The sequence below is a fragment of the Bombus fervidus genome, chromosome 12 (assembly GCF_041682495.2).
Source record: "Bombus fervidus isolate BK054 chromosome 12, iyBomFerv1, whole genome shotgun sequence".
Classification (NCBI taxonomy): domain Eukaryota; kingdom Metazoa; phylum Arthropoda; class Insecta; order Hymenoptera; family Apidae; genus Bombus; species Bombus fervidus.
In genome coordinates this window covers 8,239,941-8,263,563 of record NC_091528.1, presented here as the reverse complement: position 1 = coordinate 8,263,563, position 23,623 = coordinate 8,239,941, and the positions used below count along the sequence as shown (strand labels likewise).

Sequence of the window (23,623 nt, the reverse complement as noted above, 5' to 3'; positions counted from 1 at the left end):
AACAAAAACAAAAAAGAAAGCTGTTATAGAACATGATATTCACTAAAAACTGTCTATATAATTTCTTAAAATTACTGGAAATATTTCACACCGATGCTATACATAATTCAACTTCGATATTCAAACGAAAGTAAAAAATACCGCCCCTTGCAAATTTACGAGATTTTACAGCAATATTAAAACCGAATCAGTCAATTTCTCTATACCTTCGAATCATTCCATTCACTTTCCCCCTCTCTCTGTCTCTCAGGTTTTCTCGATCGGCAGGGGATTAGGAAACACGGTATTCTTCGACATTCTTTCTCCATTTTTATTCTTGGGGCTCGGGCGAGGGACGATTAGAGTAAACGCGAAAAAATGTGATCTTCCGTTCGAGACTTTACAGATGTAATTCAGCGTATTTTACTTACTCTATATAAACTATTAAACAGAGTGTGTGTGTGTGTGCGCGCGTGTGCGTGTGTATGTGTGTGTGTATGTAGATGTCTGTATGCACGTGTATGTATCTGAGTATGTCTGTTTTAAAATCGTTCACGAATAACGTTGCAATCGGATCTTGATCGATTCATCGTATCGCACTTTCGCTTCTTTCACTTCCTTCTCACGCTCTCTTTCTCTCTTATCAAACATTTAATTCATATATAATATATCTATATTATATATCTATATATATACTTTACAAACAGGAAACGATTAGACGCTAGGGCTTCACGATTGGCCCGAAAATCGCCGGGTATTCCTTTTAAAGTTGAGAATGGACCGGACAGAGGGCGTCGTTTTAATTCTTCGATTGAACTCTTTGAGAAGCTTTTCTTCGTTAATTATTACAGAAGCTCCTTTGGTTATTTGCCCCCGCGAGAGCTTCCGCGAGGCGGTTCGTTCGTAAAGCGGAAGCTGACGTGAAACTCAATCTTCGAAAAGGGATACCCGGCCTAGACGCGCGCACGCTATTGCGTATGATCGCGTCCGTTTTCTTCTCCTTTTTCTCTTTTTTTCCCCCTTTTCTCTTTTTCCCTCTTTTTTTTGTTCTTTTCTTTTCTTTTAAATGGCTTAAGGATGCACTTCTTTGTAAAATACAGTAATATCCCGCGCGCGTTTCTACTACCGTATAAGTATATCCGTTTAGAGATTTGTTCTTCATATTTTTTTTTTTTCTTCATCTTCTTCATCTTTTTTTTTTCTTTGTCCTCCGTAAATTTATACAATAAAATATCACAGTTCTGTTCGTACCACGCAATATAATCAATATATTGTTTTCCTTACGTTGCCTATGTGAGAGTCTCTCCATCTTTTCGACATTCTTTCGCTCTTTTGCACTTTCGTTTCTATCATACATCTTCATTTATACGGTCGTTTATTTTATTACCCAGTCGTACACGCAGACACGCACGTGTTCGTTACGCTTGTAACCCTTTCTCTCTTCGCGAAATTGACGATTATACAACGAGTATGGTTTCGTAGAAACGTTTTTAAGAAGCTACTCAGTCGCTTTAACCCTGAAGAATTCGATAAATATCGAGCAGATCCGTGGGCAATGGATTACGGATAAAGTTATTACATTTATTGTTCGTTCGGTAATCGCTACATAACGTGGTAATCAAAAGGAATCGATCGGATAATCCGCAGATAATAAAGAGAAGTAAAGTCTCCCATTGTCGCCTCGCAACTATTGCCTACTCCATTTCCCACCCCCCGCCAATCGATCAAGAAACGTTTCGCAATTTTCTCGATCCACTACGTCGCTAACGATTCAATTAAAGGTAAAACAAAGTGTAACCAGTCTTTCCAATTCTCATCTCTCAGTCAAGAAAATCATTATCACAATCGAGAAGACCAATACAGTGGCTCGAGAAAGTGTTCGAACACTTGTAGAAATGTTTTATGAATATCGTGTTATATGTGCCTCATGTGTTATATGTCTAGGAAACAGTTTAGAATTTCATTAGTACTGTAATAAGATACGACTATTATAACTATACTGGTGATAAAGTGTGAAACAAATTTGAAACTGTACATAGAAACCGTACGAGTATATGTGTAAATATATGTTTCGCAGAGAGCGCAAAATAAAATTTAAATGGTCAAAATAGTGGTTGTATTTATTGTTGTAAAGAAATCTTTTTTTCTTTGAAATCGTGAAAACGTATCGTAACAGAGAATAAAATTGTAAGTTAATCAATTATGAAACTTGAACTGTCTTATTATATACATAACATACGTAATTCTATGCATAGAAGTTTTCTACGGTAAATATTCAAACACTTTCTTCAACCATTGTGTACTTTCGCCTAACCTTCTTACACCCAAGATTCTCAACAATAGCTTTTTACAAAAGAATGTTCTGAAATATTTGATGAAACTATCACGTTTTATTCTATTAAGAAAATTTGAAATTTTAAACGGGTATGTACATAGTATTAAAACAGCGAAAACAGCGAAGACTGAATGAATTTACGTTTCAGGGTTAAAGGGACCCGGTGTGGAACCATAAAGAGATTTCGATTAAGAACATGCCTGTGGCCTTCTGAAAAAATCTATCCATTAATTTAATATTCATAATGCTACAGGAAAAAAGAAAATCAGCAAAGTTCGTAATTTTTTACTTTCAAATAAAATTTTTTTATTGAATGAGCGATAATTTGTTTATTCTTCGAAAGACCGCAAGCATTCCAATCATTTTTGTTCTCCATCTGTTCTTTTGGCAGACCAATTCACGTATTGTACATGACTCGACGATTTATCTTTTTTTTTTGCGTCAGTTATTTATTGCCAGAAAATGAACAAATTTTATTGAAAGGAACTGATTGTACGCGAGGATCGAAAGGATCGATGGTTCCGCAAGCGATTGATACATTCAATGTAAATTCTTAATCATTCCTTAGAAGAAAAATATTCTACGATTCTAAAGACTCTTTATCTACATTCTATTAAAATTTAACCTTTCAACAGTATCGTATTTTTCAAATGGTACAACGACAAAGAATTTAACAATTTTCGTTTCTACAACTACGAACGAAAACAAACGAGTGAACGCTTACAGCTTATTCGTCTTACTCGTAAAGCATCTATTAACAGTCCTAGTACTTCAAGAAATATTAATTTCAACGTTAATGGCGATACCCTAAGTTTATGAAAAATGAATTCTCCGATGTATTGTGAAATTTTGTCGTGGCAGATTTTTATCGTTATCCGCAAAGATCGACGCGTGATTCGCGTAAAAACCCACAAGACGCGAGAAAGGAATTTCATTTTTCGTCGACTCGAAATCAACGAGCTTGAGGAACTTGCGCTGGCGAACGATCGATCCTCCGCGTCCCTTGGTAATCTTCGTTAGTTTCCGAAAGCATAATGGACGGCATCTCACTGCAGATTTTATCGTCAAAAAAAAAAAAAAAAAAAAAAAAAAATAAATAAATAAAAAAAAAAAATAAATAAAAAAATAAAAAAAAAATAAAAAAAGGAATAGGAAAGAAAAAGATAATGGAAGAACAGAACAGAGAGTACACTAGTAGTAAGTACAACGATGAGAAGACAACTAAAAAGAGAAGAACAAGTGGAAAAATCTATCGTGGAAGACAAAGGGGGGAAAGATTTTTTGAGACTAGGTTCTTCTACGACGAGAAACTATCTAGAATCAGCTCTGTGACTTCAATCTGTAAATCAAATTCGCGTTGTTAAAAATATAATAGAATAAAACGGAAGAACCTCTGTTTCCTAAGAGAAATATGAGAAAAGAAACTTACTTAGGGATAAGGAGTTCCTTCACGCGATTTATGTTCGTGAAGAAGAGAAAGGAGAGGGTTCTTCGAATTGATGGGGGCTGGTGGTAGTCTCAGGGGAGGAAGATGATGACGTGACAGAAGAACACTACCAGTCTGTCACCTCCTCCGCCAAGTCAGACGTTTGTCCTTTTAATGTGACAGTTTATTAAACGAAATCATAATTATAATAATAATAATATTAATAATAATAATATTAATAAAATAATAATAAAATAATCATCAAATGGAAACTAAAGGATAGACACAAAAAAAAGATCACAATTAAAGCGCGGGGGGACCTGACGAAGACGACGACGCTCGTTATAACCACCTACAACCCCCGAATTAAAAAAAAAAACAAATTCCTCCACTCTCGCCCCGTCCCCACCCTCACCCTCGTGTTCAATTTCATTATCAACGAACAAAAAAGAAAAAAAAAGACGATCGCTCTCGTGTTTTTTTTTCCTTTCAGTGTTTCTTGCCCGAATACAACCGCCCCTTTTGTTCTACGATTTTTCTCGCGCGCTTTCTTCGACGTTTTCCTGTTCTCTTTGCTTCACATTCATTTAACGATCTATTATGTTTGAATCGTTTATTCTTTGTCGATGATCATAAGTCGATCTCGAAATAAACGAGAAAGAACAAACGTCGAACGAAACGAGAGACCGCGATCGGGCTCCGCTTTTCACGCGGAATTATTAATTAACACTTTCTCGTTTACTCCTTCTCACTCATTCCAGTCTTTCGTTCATCCTCTCTCTCCCACCCTCTCTCTCTTTCAAACTCACTCTCTCTCTCTCTTTCAAACTCTCTCTCTCTCCCCCTTTCTTTCTTCCAACCTCTCTCGCTTCTTAGTTAACAAACTAATAGTTTTAAACAACTTGAGCACAGGTGAAGCGCCGACGTGTCGCGTCTCGTGTGCCTCACTTCCTTTTTATTTATTTTTTTTTCTGTCCATAAGGAAGATGAACCTTAGAATAGAATATCGTTTATTCGTAGAAAAGGAAGTAATGGACGTAAAAACGACAAGAAAGTAAAAAGAGTTAGAGTTCAGTTAGAAAATGATAAAAATAAAAGAGAAATCTTTTTATAGCCCTGTACCTCGCGGATCGATCAAAACCGATTAAGAAGAGAGCCACGAAACGAGACAACGGCGGCGCCGTAACAAGAAATTATCTACAGTACACGTGTGTTCTTCTCTCTTTTCATTCGGCATACGTCGAATTTTCGTACGTCTCGAATTTTTCTAAATAACCGGGCTCGATAAGCCACGACGATCGATGATCTTCATTTTATAGACTATCGAAATGAAAGGAAAAGAAATAACAGCGTGATAACTAGAGAAAGAACCGATCGCCAAGGTTGATCGTACCGCGGCTTCGTAGAACGAAAACGCGCTCTTAAGAGAAAGAAAAATTATCGTAAATAACTTTGGGCAACGATTGCTTGCTTTTTCTTTTAACCTCACTCTGATTCGAACATTCTCCCATTCATTCCCTTTATTCCACTCACACGGTTTTCACTTCTTTAATTATATTCGTGTTAGACAAGGTACTTAGAATATCTTCAGTAGAGTCTATATCCTCTTGCTCTCTTTTTTCCCTTATGCACCTACCGAATATCGATCAATTAATTAATTAATTAATAATAATATATAATATTTATTTATTCATTTATTTATATTTATATATTTATATATTTATATATATAATAACTATGTACATGGAGGTTCTCCGTACCGTTCTCTTTTTCTCTGTGCGCCTGTATGGTTGCTCGCGTTCCAATCCTATCTTACCCCTTCTTACATGCTCGCCTACTCTTTCTCTCTCCCTCTCTCTCTCCCCTTTCTCTCTGCTCCTAGTTCCCTTTTTAATTCCCTATTATCTCCGTTACTTTCGCATTTATTATTTCGTGGCACTGTCGTCGACCTACCCTAAATCTCTCTTGCACCCTCACTCACTCGCGTCCTCTCCTTTTTCTCGCTGAAAAAAAGCTATTCACACGATTTGTGCCCTCATGTAATGTGTGTGTACGCGTGTAACTCCTATTTAAATGGTGCGTGCGATGCTTTGACTCCCACTTTTTTTTTGTCTTTTCCTTCTTCTCTACCACCCACTCGCCTAACTATTTTCCTTTTCCTCCACTATCCATTCACCTATCTCTTTTCCTTCTCCTCTAAAATCCACTCGCCCAACTCTTTTCCTTTTTCTTCACCATCCACTCGCCCAACTCTTTTCCTTTTCCTTCACTATCCATTCACCTATCTCTTTTTCTTCTTCTCTATCACCCACTCGCCTAACTACATATACAGACACATGCACACACATACATAGAAGAGTTTCTGGCATGCTCAGACACACACAAACACACACATTCGCTTCGTTAATTATCCCGTTGCGAACGAAACGTCCACTCGACCTAGAAAGGTGTGCCCATCCCCCCGCACCGGTTCCAGGGGGCGAGCCACCCCTTGGAAAATAGCTCTACTCCACGACACGATTTCTCCTGGCTTTGCTATTCCCTCTTACGTACGATGCTCCTGGGAGGCAGGAACACGAAAAGAACGGAACTAACCGCGGTCCCATCGATTCTCGCCGGTTATACTCATTTTCATCTCTTCGTCTAATCGTGGATGATACTTTCAAGCGATTTTCGAGTTTTAACCCCCAATTGATATTATTAGATCGTAGGTAACAGTTTCGATTAAATATTTAATTAAATATTTAATTTCTAAGTATTTTTTTTTTAATTTCAATTCGTAATCTTCGTATTGTTTTATGTCATAAATAGTTAACTATCATAGTTATCTATGAACCAATAATGTCTGTTGAAAATTAATCTTCGAATAGTATCGTTGCATCATAAATGACTATGATTCACGTTGGATTACTAAAATTTGGGATTTTTAATTTCATTTTGTATTCTATGTTCTCCGTTACGTTTTCAATATTAGATAATCCAATTCGAAATTGTCATGGACCTCAATGATACCAATTAAGAGACTTTTGCAATAGAAAATGTAATGAAAATTGAACGAAACGGATTGCACGTGTTGAGCTACAAAATAATTGCTTTAAAACTACGTTTCTGCTATATTACAAGATTTTTTCATTGAATGTACAGGACGAGTTTCAAAAAGCGATTGGTTTCGTGATTGCTGCAATTTTTAGAACTATTTTCTAAATTCCTGGGAAATTATCGCATTGAACTCGCTCTCTGGAAGGATATTTTAATAAGATAACCTTCGAGGTGATTCTTTGTACATCTGTACGATATCCTCGTTATACAATGCTACACGATCATACACTAATGCATTCTATAACGATGGATTTAAATGCAAAATAAAAAAAAAAAAAGGAAGCAGTCATATCGAAGAATATTTAATATTCATGCTACGTATATAAAATACGTGTAACAAAACCACAACATTGTTTGCAAATTAAATACCAAAAAATCTACCACAAATCACTGATCCAACGAAATTATGAAAATCCGAGTTAAACAACCCCACTGTACAACTTTCATAATAACAAAACCCTATTCAAACTACAAAATTCAGTCAGATTAAAATCACTTTCCAATATCAGTAAAACCATAAATCGATGGGACCAACGGATGATTAAGTATCAATAGAAAGAAAAGAAGACTTAGGAGGACTGTTAAACTTGAAGTTGAACGTTAACCTAAGGAGATCTCTGGGGTGGATTGCAGAGGGAGGATGAAAGTATTCGCTTGGAACTGAAGAAGGACGTCTCTCGAAAGTAGTTTCGCTAGGAAATGTGGTAAATTCGAGTGGAGAGTTCAGGATAGTCGGATGGCTATTCGCCATGGATAATCGGAGGGAACATCGAGAAACATGCTCGTCGATTATCGTTCCAAGTTATTTTCTAGCTAACTACGAACGTGAAAGTTAATCAGCGGCGTGGTTAAACGCTTGGTTATATTGGGAGGACTTCGATTGCAAATCGATTTTGCCGATTCTTGGCGGATTGATAGGAAGTTACCCGATCGATACCACATAGAACAGGGTACTTTCTAATATTTGTTCTTCATGCATGAATGACCAGTAGCACTGAAACGATTAAAAGTCGCCAAATCGATTTGCACTCGACTCGTGAAATGTTTTTCGACAAGATTAATGTTCCTCGATGGAAATAACGGCAGGGTATTTCTTTTTTGATCGAGTCGTCGATCTTTCGCTGTTTAGATACGTTTGCGATCGTTTTCATTAACAGTTCCAGGCTGTTATCTGATGAAATAAAATCGTTTAAGATTGTACAGGAAAATGAAGAATTTCTTTCTTTAAGTTATCTGATCTTCCAAATATAGAATATTCTATATATTATTCGTTATTTTTAATTATTATATTTACGTAAATGGGTCTGTTTTCTATAGTTCTCATTAACTAACCAAAGAGATCGTTTAAAGAGTAAACAAAACGCAGTATTTCTTTTTTAAATAGGTATCTCATCTTCGAGATATATATTCATGTATATTTATGCTTATACGTGTAAGCGATTCCTGTTAAACCAAAATGTATAAAAATATACAATTGTCGTTTTACAAACTGACTATTATCGCACAGCGAATAACTACCCCCAGCACCATCCTAAATAAAGACAGGAACCCTACACAAAATCACTCTTGATCAGGCTGCATGCACACACCGCAAACAGTTTTCAGAATGTCCCATAGAAATTAAATGCTAAAAGAAGTGTAAGGGCGAAACGTAGGAGCAGCGAATGTTCGATAAGGGTTTCCCTGTCGAACAAACTCATAACGATATGTAAAATATCATACAAACATCCTGGACCCTGTAAAGATCGCGGGAAAAATAGGACATAGGGACGAGGTACAGGTATAGACGAAGAAGAAAAAAAGAAATCGAGGAGAAGTAGCAAATAGTTTTTGTTCCTAATCTCCGCGACCAGCCGGAGTTACTGTTTCTCCTTGAGTCCACCGAGGAGAGCGTGGCTCTCCATTGTCGCGCTTAGGTTGCTCAGATTGCTCAGGTTCCCTAGGTTTCCCAAGTTCCCGAGATTTCCAAGGTTGGGTTGGTGCGCGTAGTTCCTGATTTGATGGAGGCTGATCAACTGGTTCGGGAAGGAGGTCGCGTTCTGGTTGCTGGTCGTGCCTGACGTGACCCCAGACGAGGATGACGCCGGCGAGGATTTCTGCGTTGTGTTGAAGGCCTCGTAGAGGTACGGCCTGGAGGCTGGATGATGGCTGCCAGGGTAGTGCAAATGGTTCAGTGGATTCAGTGGATGTTGCATAGAGGAGATGGAATTTATCGAGATCGACGAGATCGGCGTAAATGCCGAGCTACTGTTTGGGTGATGGTTGGCGCCCGGTTGAGGGGTCTGTTGCCTCGAATCGTTCTCGATAGACTCGCCACGGTGTCCGTGGCCAGGTAATAGCATCTCCGGGTTCTGATTTTGATGGTAGTCGGTGTGGTGATGAGGCAGTCGGTCGTGTAGATCGCTGATCACCGAGTCTGGGCTAACTTTCGGCCAATAGTGGTCTTGATGATGAGCCGCCATTGCGTGGATCGACGGCCTGAGCCCCGTACCGATTATCGGCGGTCTCTTGTCCGTCCTCTCCGCATGTTTCTGCATGTGCTTCGCCAGATAGGTCTCTTGGGTGTAACTCTTGCCGCAGTACTGGCAGATGTGCGTTTTAAGGTGCTTCGACTCCTTGTGCTTCGGTATGTGCTCGAGCAGGCTGGGCTCGTCGGAGAAGCACTTGTAGCAGGAGTTACACTTGTACGGCTTGTCGGTCTGGTGGCAGCGGGAGTGGCTCTGTAGGTTGCTCAGCTGGCTGAACGCCTTCGTGCAGCCTGGATGCCGGCACTTGTACGGTTTGTCACCGGTGTGCGTGCGGATGTGCTGCTGTAGGTGGCTCAGTTGGGTGAACTTCCGCTGGCAAATCTCGCAGCGGTACGGCTTGATGCCCAGGTGGATCCTGGTGTGCTGGGACAGGTACGAGGAGTTCGCGAACGCCTTCGAGCACTGGGTGCATTTGTATGGCTTCGCCTCGCGCATATGGATCTGCGTGTGGAGCTGCAGGTCCGCCTTGCTACCGAAGATCTGCAAGTCACAAATAAATACCGTTTTAGGTTAACTTATTATCCCAAATTTTAAGAGGGTTTGGAAAATATGCGGTAGCTACAAAGAGTATTTGCATATATTCTTATTTTCTACTTATAAAGCGTTTTATTTAGCATTTAAATGATACGAAGTTTCATATAATTGGACTTAATTAATTAATATATATAAATACTGTAATAAATACGACAGTATATAAATATCTTTTTCTGCTACTCTAAATATAAAAGGAAAAATAGACATTGGAAGATTGAACACATTTACAGTAGGACGCATAAGTATTCATTAACCTATTCGATTTTTCCAACGAGTTATAATATCACATATAATTATCAATTTCTACAAATGTTCCTCTTAAAGGCTAAATGTGAATGTGGAAGAGAAACTATAATATCAAAGATTCATTTGGTGGAAAAACCTAATCGGCCTAATTAAAATTCATTTATCCCATGAATCGTCGACAGAATCAGAAGCTCCATTCAACATCAAGGAGTTAAAGTCTACCGCTGGAGCTGCAGAAATCTTGAACATATTTATGTAGTAGACATAAAATTCTGTTTTATAAGAACGTAAACGAGAAAATGTAACATACAAAGTTGCATTTAATTGAAAATCCTAATGGAACCAATTAAAATCTACCTAATCTAATCAGTCAACGATAGAACTGGAAACACTTTGAGCACCAGCTCAAAGTCTACCGCTGGAACTTCGGAACTGCGTTGAAAAAAGTTATATCCTCAGAAACGTGTAACGGCGGTAGCCTTTTTCGCGGCGTCTATTGCGCCGCGATTAACCGAATAATGAAAGAGAGCCGATCTACAGGTGAAGGGGTTCCATCGTCGTCTGGACAGTCCGGTCTCCTTCCATCCGTGTGGCCGGTCGTTCTGCTTCCTCCTCCTCTCTCTTGGAGACGGCGCATTAGTCGAGAGCCGCGGTATATTTATAAATAAATAAATGTAAACGAGGACTGGCAGTAGCCAGAGCATACGTGTAAACCGGGGAGAGGATGACCTTGTCTATCACGGCCTAGCCTCCAGGCATACCTGACTGACTGGCTTTAGCTACCGCATAGAGATATCTCTCTTTCTCCCTCTTTTTCTCTCTTAATTCCCCACTTCCACGTCTTCTTATTTCATCTCTGTCCGTCTTTTGCCTTCCTCTCCGCCCCTTTTTGTTCCTGCCCCTCTCGGTGTATCACGGCTCCTCTTTGTACGGTAGTTCGTTCGTCGGTAGCCTTAAATACCTCTTCTTTTTTTCTTCTTTCTCCTGTTTCTTCTTTTTATTCCTCTCTCGGTCCCCCTTCTTCATCATGCAGGATAGCGAAGGAAAAGAGCAACGTCGCTCATTACCGCTCCTCCTGATTCCTGTCGGTATCAATATTGACTCGGCCGGTGTTCTAATTTGTCCGATCTAATTGATACCCAGAGAAGGAAACGGATTCCAAGCCGGTGTTTCTCGCGTGGAAACAAAGTCGCGCGGCTTCCGGTCATTCCACGAACCATCGGGGCTTGCAATTTTTGTTCGGACCGGTTTCCACCGGCGTTCAGACTACCGAATCCTCATTAGACTCTGCTGTCTCATTCTTTCATTCCCTAATATCGCTCCGCATTCCTAATTTTTATTTCTGCTCGACTAGAGATCATTGGTATGCGATGCTGAACGCCGTCGAATCTTCATTACACTCTTGTCGCCTCAATTTTGCTCATTCTTTCGACACCTTTAATTTCCATTTTTCATAGTGATTAAAAAGTATTTCTCGTGTTTCGCGATGGATTTCTTCATCGTGTATCGATAAAGCAAGAATCATTGAGAATATATTACACGAAGAAAAGGAGAGAAAGCTTCAGGATAATAAGCAATTTCGCTTTTTAACAGCAATTAAAAATTATTCGTGTTTTGATGAATTTTTTCATGACTTTTTCTTACGTGGCGTATCGATACATCGAAGATCATTGAGATTAAGAGAGACACGGAAGAAAAGATAGAAAGCAACAAGTAATTTACTCGGGTCACGAGATTCCATCCTGAAGTTACGACGATGCGTGTTCGAAACTTCTTGGAAGTCGAGCGGTGCTATGTGAACGATCAGGGGACGGAGGGTATCGCACCAGGACGACGCGAAGAATCGTGGAAACTATCCTGGACACGCGAGGAACGGCGTAGAGGCGGTCAGTTTCCTGGCTGATCGCGGATCGCTCGAGATTGTTACGTAAAACGACGGATTCCTTTCTCGGATCACTCTGTGCCACGCCCCGGGATCACAGCTACGATCCATGGCCTTCCGAAGATCATACTGTTCCGTCCATGTCGATGCTCTTGCTTAATAATCGCGTTTAATCATTCAGAGACACGCAATCAACTTCTCTGGATTCGATAAGTTAAACTCGAGCGGTGGATAAACTGGAAATGTTCGTTTGAAGGCGCTGAATCGGTTCTTTACTTAATTTGGTCGACGATGATGTTATACTTTGATTAATTTGTAGTAAGAATATGTGAATTTTATGATAGAAGCATAAACTAATAGGAAATTAACGATTAGGAGCAACGCTCATTATCTGTTTTTCAACGTGGCAAGTCATATTTGCTAGTAATAAAGAATTAACATTTATTGTCTTCTTGTAGATTCAGCAAATGTACAACTCCGAAATTTTGAACAATTTGTAGCAGAACTATGTACGTATGAATTTAAGATTAGGTTAACTACATGACTCATTGATGTACAAATTGATTTTAGTAATAGCTGCTGGAATTAATAGTGTTGGTTTCTCGAACCATTTAGAAGACCCTTCTCCATCCGATTCGCAGTTTGAAGAAGTTTCACAATGTTTGAGAATTACGACCGCCAATTTTGTTATTACACAATAGCTATTAAAAATCAATTTTATCGTGTTGTAACATGCTCCCGTACATAACTGTAATGGTAATAAAGAGAAGAGTCCGTAAATTTGATGAAGTTTGTAACAACCAACATCATTTTTGTGGTTGCTTAAATTTCAAAATAACTGTACCGTGTAACAAAATAACTGCAATAAAGAGTAAGATCGTGGAAAATTCTTTCATCCATAATTCTACAAATAATACACACCCCGTAAAATGAAAAAAGCAAGTTTAAAAAATAAGTAAGTTTCTGAGCACTTTTGAGCCGTACCATATACTTTAGGTGTAGATCTGTTCTTTTATGATTTATCTGCCAGATCCACGTTATTTGATTTCCTTACAGAACTTTCTACATCTTCGATTTCATTTTGCAACATCACGCTTCTATTTTACATGTTTTATGATAATTCTTAGATAAAGCACCTGCTCGTTAGTTCTTGTTTAACTCAAACAGTTCGATCTTGGTAACTTCAATCGCTCAAAGTTTGTCAGAAAATCATCGGCCAGATTAACGAGTTTCTTGAGATAAAAACGTCATCTTGTTTCCAAGAGTCGTCTTCGAAAGAATCCTGGTCGCGAATTAGGTCAAACTTGTCACCGAAAAGAAACTTGAGCAGATTATCCTGCGAGTCAGTCGCAACATCGTCCAGCAGAAGTGTCAGAGTAGCCTCCAGGCGGGAAGCTTGTGTTCGTGGATCGAACCGTTACGAATTTTTATAACCGTTATGATAATAATTTATATTCAATCGAACGGACTAAGAGAACCAATAGATTAGTATTGTTGTACCTAAAGCTTCTACTTCCCGAAGTCTTCGATCGGAAATTTAACCTTCAAGCTACGATATTCTATGTATAATGGAATAGAATGTTCGATATAGGATTGGATTTTTAGTTCACGTGTTATGCAAATGTACTTTTGTTCGCTGTGATAAATATGGAAGTATCGAAATGAATATTACTATTTCCTTCACTACTATTTTGATTTATGTCGTGTGTGTTAATTAAAATTTATTTCGTGCTTGTTGAATTCGTTCTATTCTTCAAAAATTTAATGTGATCTGAAGGATATATATATTACGAAAAGATAAAGTTTTCGGAATACTTATTACTATCATCTATCGTCTATTTAATTTAGATATTTAATTCAGATGTGATAATGGCTTCATGAAATTATTACAAATGGTTGAAAAACAGCGCGACACGTTAGAATAAATGCAAATCTATTTTTCTCGTTTCCCTCGCATATTTCAAGAATAGTATTAGAAGATAATTACAATAGTGCGAAGATTAAAGCAATAGTCGACCTCGATTCGAATCCATAACTTTAATTCAAACCCAGTTTACTTCATTCGACGCATAATTGCTCGCAACTAGACTACAGATTTTTATGCGTTTATGATGACGAATGTATAAATTATCCAAAGTGGAGTACTCGCCATAATTTTTTAGTAAATGAGATAAATTACCAGATAGATTTAATTTCTGAAATTCTTTTTATAAAAATATGTGAACTGTGATCAAAATCCGCAGTTTATTCATAATTTGTTTCCATCATCGATGATAATATTCGTCACAGAGGTGAACGTTATCGTAAAATTAATTCCTGATCAATCAATCAATGCTTCTATCCTTTACATCATTCAAGAAAATTTCGTTTATATAATTTTCTTTGATCGGCAGCGAACGGTGCGAATCTCGGAACGAGCGAAGCGTAACGAACGAATGCGCGAGATCCATTTGATAATCTCATGTGCGTGAACGGAGACTTAAGGAAACGCTTCCAATATACGCAATATTCTAGTACGAAACTGAGCGTGAATCATTCTATTAAGATCTCGTTTATGAGAAAATCAAATTTGCAAGTTTGTCGAATACGCGTTGTACACTATCAAATCATATTTTCTCGAAAACGAGTCTTTCAGCGTAAAAATTTTATTCTATATTTTCGTCTTATTTCCTCATGTAGAATGATCTCTTATCGATTATCTAATCCTATCTGGTAGAGGTTAAATAAATTCCCACATACATTACCAGTTTTCAAACTGGATTTTCTTGAAAACAAACACTTCAACGTAATTTTGATGTTACTGATATTCGTCTTACTTTGAACCATAGAATCTCGCTGATTTTAATCGAACCAAGAATTTAGAATCATAGTGTATATGGTATCTAAACGAGATTCTTTTATTTCACAAAGAGGAATACATGTAGACGTGTAGTAGTTTTTTCTTTTTTTTTTTTTTTTTTAGTCATGGATAAACCAAAGGCCAACAGGATGTAAGGTACAGGGAAAATACGATTACAGAAATACGGGGCAGGCAGGCTGATGAGGTCGTGGAATTACAGGATTGCAGGAGAAAGATAAAAATATGGGTGCTAGGGTGGAGAGCAAGAGAGGCTTATTGGAAGAAGAACAGCGCAGAGATGAAGGGCTCAGGGATGCACCGCCGTAGGGCAAAGTAAAATAGACTTCAGAGGTGGACGGCTGTTTCATAAACCATGGAAGCTACTTTCCAGTTTGGTTCGCTTGTAGAATGTAGAATATCATTTCCTAACGATACATGCGTGTTCATTAGTTTTCATTAGGCTACTTCGATTAAGTATAATCATTGGATCGTAGATTTTTATACAAATTCATATTTTCTTTTTTTAGTATGTGCTAAATTCCATTTTCATAGTATTAACCTTTGTAGCTAATAAATAGAATAAATAAAAGAAAATAAAAGTGCTATTAAATGAGACGAAATTTAATCAATACTTGAACCTAATGAATTAGTATTTATATAAATGCTATAATAAATACAATGCTATACAAATACATTTTGTAGCAATTGTATATTTTCCTACGCATTAAAGATTATTCGTTCTAACGCCGAGTAAGGTGTTGGAACAGAATCAAGAGAACTGATATTGAATCTCGTAACATCTTGTAAAATAATTGTTGCACCTCGAGGGGATCTCTATATGGCCATCTACAGCTATTCCTATATCTTGTGCAACTATATCTTATGAAAGTTGCATAAACCTTGGTAGGAAAATGAGAATGCAGATCGGAATATAGATCGTTAAAACAAACAGCGTAATCGTTCGATATCGTTGTTTGTAATTGAACAAATCTTTCGAATGTACATCGAAACGAGAATCGTATATAAATCAGCACTACTTAGAAAACTGATTATTGATCAAACCGAAGCAAGCGAAGGAACACAAGGGTTGACTTAACAGAACCGACGTTGCGTTCAGGTAGAACAGAACCAGAAGCATGCAACCTTCCCTGCATCACGAACCTCCTTTAATCAAGCCAATCTAACCACCGATAACGCGAACCAAGAAAACGGTCCTAGTATCGATTCTATGAAGTCCCGGGTTGGAGACTTTATTAGCCCTTTAAGTATAGATACATTTCCATAAATGCAATAAATTTAAACACAATATCGTTATTGAAACAAATCATATCATAACTATACCTAATTTCGAGGTACATGCATCTAGATCATATATAATATATAATTTATAATACCATAGGCCATATGATTATTTCATTTGAAACAATGAAATGTAAAAGGTACAAACAGGTACTCGATAATGATCTCATGAATTTGATAGAACAAAATTCTTTTATTCAGCTCAAATGTTACCCTATCTACGAGTGTCTCAGAAACCAAACTGATCAACTCCGCTCTTTCTTCATCTCTCAATTTTATTACATAAGTGGACGATTAATGTTTACTTCTCGAGAAACAAATGACTTGGGCACTTGCTTCGAACTGTTCTTCCTTGAATAATGTCAGTGCTTCCATAAAATTCATTTATTGCGAGAAGTTGATATAAACAATAGTAAACTCTAAGATAAATTAAACAAGAAACAATATTTATAAACACGATCAGTTTTCTGTACTTTTCAATTTATGGAGTTGATCAAACTAGCTTGTGAACGGCAAACGTAACGATTGCTCGAGAACAGAATCGACGATAGTTGTGTTTCACGAGATTTTCTTTCCGTCTATAAAACGTGAAACAGGCAAGTATCTAAAGGATTAAATATAGAAAGAAATTCCAAAGAAAAGAAGTAAGAAAAAATATCTGGAATACAGCATCCCGTTAGTCGGTTCGCGATCCTTACGAGATCCTCCTTAATTCCCAAGTCGAAGACTCGACCTCGACTCAGCACCGTCTGCGATCCTTTTACTCGTGATTTATTCGGTGATCGTTGTTGCGTGCGTCTTCAACAGCTGACTTGCCACGTCCTTTAACGGCTTGGGACCAGTATTTTTTATTTCCTCCTTTCGAAACGCGTCCTTGCCGGTGTCAAGTTCGCACTCGGGCCCACGTAACGCGATCGTCTCTCTCTCACTTTATCTTCTCTGTTTCTCTCCCTTCTTTTGCGCCTCTCTCTTTCGTCTAAGAGGCCCAGTTGCGAGTCCCAGTCCACGATTAATCGAGAGGATTAAGGAATCGAGCAGGAAATTCAGCTCGAATCACGCGGAATGTCGATTAAAAACTGCTCAACGCGAGCGTTGATTACGCTCGAGCTTCGAAGAGGAAGAACAAAAGAAATGGCCCTTCACTCCTGGCTTCAGCAAATTGATTCGTTTGATGACGCTTCCTTTGTTAATGAAGATGGGAGTTTTGTGTTTCTCCGACGTCTCTTTCTCGGTTCGCTTGCTTTTTTTTTATCTAGTTTCGAAGAGATGCTTGAGAGTCTTTTTTTTTATTTGTTTGAACGATCGACAAGAACGAGTTTGGATCAAAAATAGCACGATGATCGCACGTCAAGCTTTTGGATAGATGCAATAAGAAAGGTTCTGTTTTTTAGAGTTTTAAATGACTTTTTGATGTGGTCTTTTTCGAAAAGGAAGGAATACTGTAACCATGGATATAGAGAAAAGTAATCGTAAACTAGCTAATTAACGCCGCTTCCACGGAACCGATGGAACTTTATTGCTGAACTAATTTCTCCCTTCATCGTCTTTTAACCCTCAAGACCTCGTTTTACTTTCGAGATACTCTTAATCCTCTGTTCTACTAAAAATCCTATTATTAACTATTTTACCTTAAAAAAGCCATTTTTTTTTACCTAATAAAACAAAAATTAAAGGAGGAACGAATATCAAATCGTTCTTGTTGGCAGAAAATTGAGAGAATTATTCAGCTCGAGAGGAATTTTAACCGATGTAGACGTTGAAAAAAGGTATTGAAGACACATTCGTGAATAAAAAAAGAAACGTACGTAACAGCTGTTTCTCTTGTACGAAATATTTTTCTCGCGCGAATTATTACGTCGTCGAGGATGAGCGATTAGTGGATCCCAAGGCTCCTCTCGTAAATAATCCCAGCCGACGTTCCGTTCGATGCAAATTACGCGCCACTGGCTTACAAATTGACACTTTTAATTGATAGGAGTCTTTGGACGTGACCCTGAAAAAGCAGTTTGAAATCACTCGACCGCACCTTTTTCGTTTCAACCTTCTCTACAGACGATTCACTTTCGACGCGTAGCCAATAGAGAAAATAAGATCCTATCGTATCTCTTCTACTGAACTTTGCAGTGAAAAAGGAGTACTCTGTGATCGACTAATTAGGGTTTTTTTCAATTTGAAATTTTATTCGACATATATAGATCTCAGGATCTCAGTGGAAAGGAGGAACAGAATGTTCAGAGTATTTAGGAATATCGAATTATACTTGAGTATCATTCGATTGTATTGAATATTTGAGTAACCAAGAGTAACTCGATGAGAGAGAAACATGAGGATTTTTCGTCATATTCAGATTACAAGAAAACATGGCGCATCTATAGAGCTTTGTGACCGATCATTTTGCAGAGAATGCTATTTAATGCATTCAGTGATTGTTATTTTAATTAATTAGTAATTTATCTGATTGATATGCGTAAAGTTTCTATACTTCTAACAATCGGATAGTTTTCGTAGTATGTATCGATTCAAAGAATTCTTGATACTCGTGGACTGTTTTCTCAGTTTAATGTAATTTTGTTGCTCTTTATTTTTATCTTGTCTTGAACCATAAACTCCCTCTGACCTCTGCCACGAATTTAAGACTATGGTGTCTCTATATCTAGCTTGTTTTTCATAATTAGATCGCGGATTTTTATATAATTACATATTTGTATGAAGCGAAATAAGATACGATGGTAACTTGTTTCATCTATTAACAATTTCTGACAGCGAATATACTATACTTTGAATATTTTATACATTTTTGAATATCAAATTAATCAATTGTTACACCTTTAAATTAATCATAAACGCATAAAAATCCCCAGTCCACTTGTAATAAAAAATTATTTAAACACGAAATAGTACAATCTTTTCACGATATCCTGTACAAGAGTTTGATCAAGTCAGAATCTCTTGTTTGTTTCACGATGTCGAAAGAGCTTCTTTTAGGGCGATACGCAGAAGCCGAGATCGGTAGCCGCGTCGGAAATGAAAAATACTAATGACGAATTCCGAAATCGCGCGAGCGTGCGAGAAATTAACGCTTTTAATTGCGAAACGTCGGGCCCGGTGGCCTCGAGGCCGGTTCAGTGCTGTTACTTCTGTAATTCTCTGATTAATCGACCACGATTTACTTCTCGCGACGCTTAAGGAACCGAGAAAATCACGTTCGCGGTAATTTCTCGGGGATAGACTGCTCTTGATGACTGTTAGGGAGCTTGATCGATCGACTCAGGAAAGCGGGAATTTTTTTTCTCTCCTCCCGTTTCTCCTTCTTCCCCCTTTTAACAGTTATTTCGTTCGAGAGACGAAGTTCAGTGGCAACGTTGATGTATGAACTAGAATTTGGTAAAACGACGTGGAATAATTGTGCAAGATGAAAACGCAGCAGAAGGATTCTTCGAGATTGGATTTTAAAGGGGCCTTGATCTTTTGTCACGTTTGTTGAACATTGCCCGAAATGGGCTTAATTTTATAACCGTGGTGCAATTAATTGTATAGAAATAAGTCGAAGGTGTCGATGTTCTCGAGATTCTCAAGTTTAGGATACGCATGAATAATTTATGAGACGAATTTAAGAACCGTCTGGCAGAAAGTGTTCACAACAATTTACGAAAATTCCAACACGTCCCTGAGAGGTTATACCGGACGAATCATCACTGAAATTTTCGGCAATCCTAGATAAGATATGTACGAGCCGCGTGATAATTAACAGAATTCTTCGGTTTTACGTCACTAACGAAGTTACAGCAAATGAAATCCAATCTCTGAAATAAGAAACCCTTGGAGATTCGAAGGAAAGAATTACAAATCTCTTATTGCATAGAAACGTCATCCTTAAAAATTCTACGAGATCTATTGAAAAGATGCTCAAGACGAATTTATTCAAATCGAATCAAAGGTTTTTTTTCGTAACCCAAAAAATTCGTCACCACTAAAAATTTTACAAGATATGCCGAGTAGATTCGAATTCAACTAAAAATCTCGCGTTGCACTCGAAATCTATAATTATTGTATTATTGCTATAAATTGCCAGAAATTTATTTAAAAAATATTCAAGCTAATTTCACTTGAACAGAAGCAGAAATCCTCTGTTATACTCAAAATTCATAATTATTACACTATGACTATAAATTTACTCTTAAAAGTTTCTAATAATTAATTTAAAAAATATTCGAGTTGATTTTATTTGAGTTTCCATATGAGAATCATGCAAAGTCTTGATTCAGTACTGAAAACGATTTAATCTTCGTATAATTTTCATTGTACGAGATCGTAGGTCGATCGTAGGAGAATCTCGGCGTTAAGATCCATCCACATCTCCGACTGGATCCTACGCGTAGCCTCGGGCCAAGACTCGTAAATTCAATTTAAATATTCGACCTTAATGACGGTGCTTGGAAAGAGCGAAAGAACATTCGGTAGTCGTCAGGGTCGCGAACCGAATAAAACAAAAAAAGAAGAATCGAATTTACCTACCACTCGATCTACCTTCAATTTCCCCCTCTTACGCTACAGACAAATTGAAAAAGAGAAGAAAAAGACGACGAAAAATCAAACGACCTATAAAATTAAACAAATAAAAGACGCCATAATGAAAACTGCTTTAAATACATATGCATATAGGAATTACAACTATTAATTACAGCATTAAAATCGTTCGAGATCGAGAAACAATCAATTTCTTGCCTCTTCTCTGCTCATAGTTTTATTTTCGTTTTACTTTCGATCGTAGTTGCTCAACCACACACCAAGACGTTTCTCGAGGTTTTAATTAGCGATAAAGGGTAGCAGGGAAAGCAGGAAATTGTTTATTACGATTAACGAGTGCCACCGAAACCGGAGTCACGAAGAGATTAATATCGATGTGCAATAAAACGGTGAAATTGATTCGATGGGATTATGTTACGGGTTAATCGGCGATCCTTCGTTTCACTTGCATCGGAGAAATTGTCCAGAGGACCGTGAATCGAACGCGCCAGACACAGGCATCCCCCATCGAACTTGCACGGTGAAATTGTCCCCTCGCGCGGTTACACGTCATGAACTCGCGAACGGTACGTTCGCGTGAACCATTCCGTTCTACGAAACTTTCCAACTTTTATACCCGAACAAAATAACTGTTCGAGACCTAAATCGATCTCGTTCGAGTACGTTAAGCGAGACGACAAATTACACACGACCAGACGAGGCTGGTTAATTGAGAAAAATTACCAGACAGCCGATAATCACTATCTTGCTCTCTAACATCCACGAAACCGTACGTAAACACGGATTATTCAATCCGGACGTTCGGTCGTATTTGATAGCTACCTTGTCCAGGGATACGTGAAGGAAAATATCAAAGAAAATTTACTTTGAATCGATTCAATTCGCCGAAAATCAAGATTATTGAGTATGAAAGTATTTGAACACTTGACGTACTATATTTGTATAAATAAATTGTACAGTGGCTACAAAAGCTATCTGAACACCATTGTATTTGTTATAAATTTACGAGAATTAATTAGCTACAAGTAAATTTAATTTCTTACTACTTGGTATATAATATTTTCATATTATAACTACAAGAATGAAGTGTAGAACCTGGTAAAAAAGATCTTCATTGAAAAATAAGAGAACCTGCGAATACTTTTTCTGGTCACTGTATGTATCACACGAAACTCTTGCAAATTTCACTGACATTAAAAGGGGACACGAAATTAGTCTGAAAATTGATACGAGAGTTACGAGTCATTTATTACAAACGTATACTTAACAAAAATTCATATGATATCTTGTAACTGCTATATAGTACATTGTCAGATCTGTTTCAAATTTTACCAATATAATCGCGATACTCGTGTTCTATTACAGCGTCAGTGTTACAAGATGTAACAAAATGTTTCGCATAACCCATTCGTACAATACATTGATAAAAAAAAAAAAAAAGGATACTTATGTTCAAATACTTTCGCAAGTTGCTATATACCTGTGGTTGTTTCGCGATCTGCCTTCGAATCGAGTTCATGGAAACGAAATTGCAGTGGGTTTTCGATGGGGGATAGCCACGAGAATTCGGTGAAGCGATTTCCATCGTGGTCACCGAATTGGTACGGTTATTTAACGAATAACGCGATCTGCCATGCATCAATTTCCATCACAGAGAGATAGAGAAACACAAAAAGAGAGAGAGTAAGGGAAAGCATGCGGGGGTGAAAGTGATTCCGGCCGTTTGGAAACTGCGTCCAGCCCCGTGACAACCTGTTGATAGAAATTTTCGTGCGGTGAAACGTGTCACCGAGTCGGGCCACGCTCGACGCGCGATAATTGCATCGACGTCCGTTCCGTGTACACCAGCGGAAATTTTATTTGGAAACGGGCCGCTCGTTTCGAACTGACGCTTCAGTCTGTTATTCGTAACCGCGTTTCTCCTCCGCGATTCAATAAAACGCTGCCGATAGGAGGAATTTTATGTAATGGATCCTTTATTCCTCGCTCTCTTTTATAACCCTCTGACTCTCCAATTTTTATCTCGCCCGTTTTTACGAATAAAAGGACTTTCCAGGTTTTAAATAATTTTTAGGATAAAACTGAAGCGAGAAATTATGCATGTCACGCAGTTTAAGGAGCTTTTTAACGATAGAAAGATATAATTGAGATGAAGGAATGGTACCTGGATTTTTGAGATGTCAAATAGTTTTCAATTCGTTGCTGCCATTTAATTTTATTATTAGCTTCTATTTTATTTTAATTTTATTCAGAATCGAAGCGGTCAACTGTGATCTCTTTTTGTCACAAGCAAAGGAAACCTTTCTTTCTGTGTTTTCTATAATGAAGCTCGTCGACTCTATTCTCTGTATAAAACGTAAGATAAAAAGTACAATTAAACTGCCTGAAATAAAGTAATCCAAGTCGAACGTAGATCGTTAACCAGTAGAAAGTCAAATAGCTGTCAAATATCAAATAATTATTTCAACACCACATATGTTTCATAAACGTTGAATGGAGGTTTAAGACGAATGCCCAGAAGTAAATTATTGTGACATTAAACTGGGTACGGTATTATAAAAATGTAATTTATGGAAAATTGTTTGAAAAACAGTTTCGACGACTGATTTACTCAAACAGAATAATCAATTTTGCCCTGAAAGCAGAATGGACAAAGAGTCGGAAAGATTCGTGGTAACAAGAAGATAATGTCACAGCGGATTATTTAATAAACCTAAGGGAATATTTTTATTCCGCGGAATGCTATTCGCAATGAAAATGTAGAACGAAAAAACGTGAAATTGTTCGTATCTTTCCACAGTGTATAACAAGCTTTTTTTCAGTAGAACGATTCCCTGGCATAATGAAAAAGTAGAGCAGCCACTGTAGTGCCATTAAATCGCTAATTTGAAACAACTCGTTTAACAAGGGACGGTTTCTGCGACAAAGG

The 23,623-nt window shown here is 37.7% G+C and overlaps 1 protein-coding gene across 2 annotated transcripts in view; it reads right to left on the bottom strand.

Moving 5' to 3' along the window:
• Window positions 1-5,578: 5,578 nt before the first annotated feature.
• LOC139993160 (zinc finger protein rotund) overlaps window positions 5,579-23,623 on the bottom strand; it is a 247,346-nt gene continuing 229,301 nt past the window's right edge. For both annotated transcript variants that reach the window (XM_072014638.1, XM_072014639.1), the window contains exon 6: window positions 5,579-9,847. In XM_072014638.1, the coding sequence (XP_071870739.1) occupies window positions 8,699-9,847 (1,149 nt within the window). In that variant the 3' untranslated portion in view covers window positions 5,579-8,698. The remainder of the gene's footprint in view (window positions 9,848-23,623) is intronic.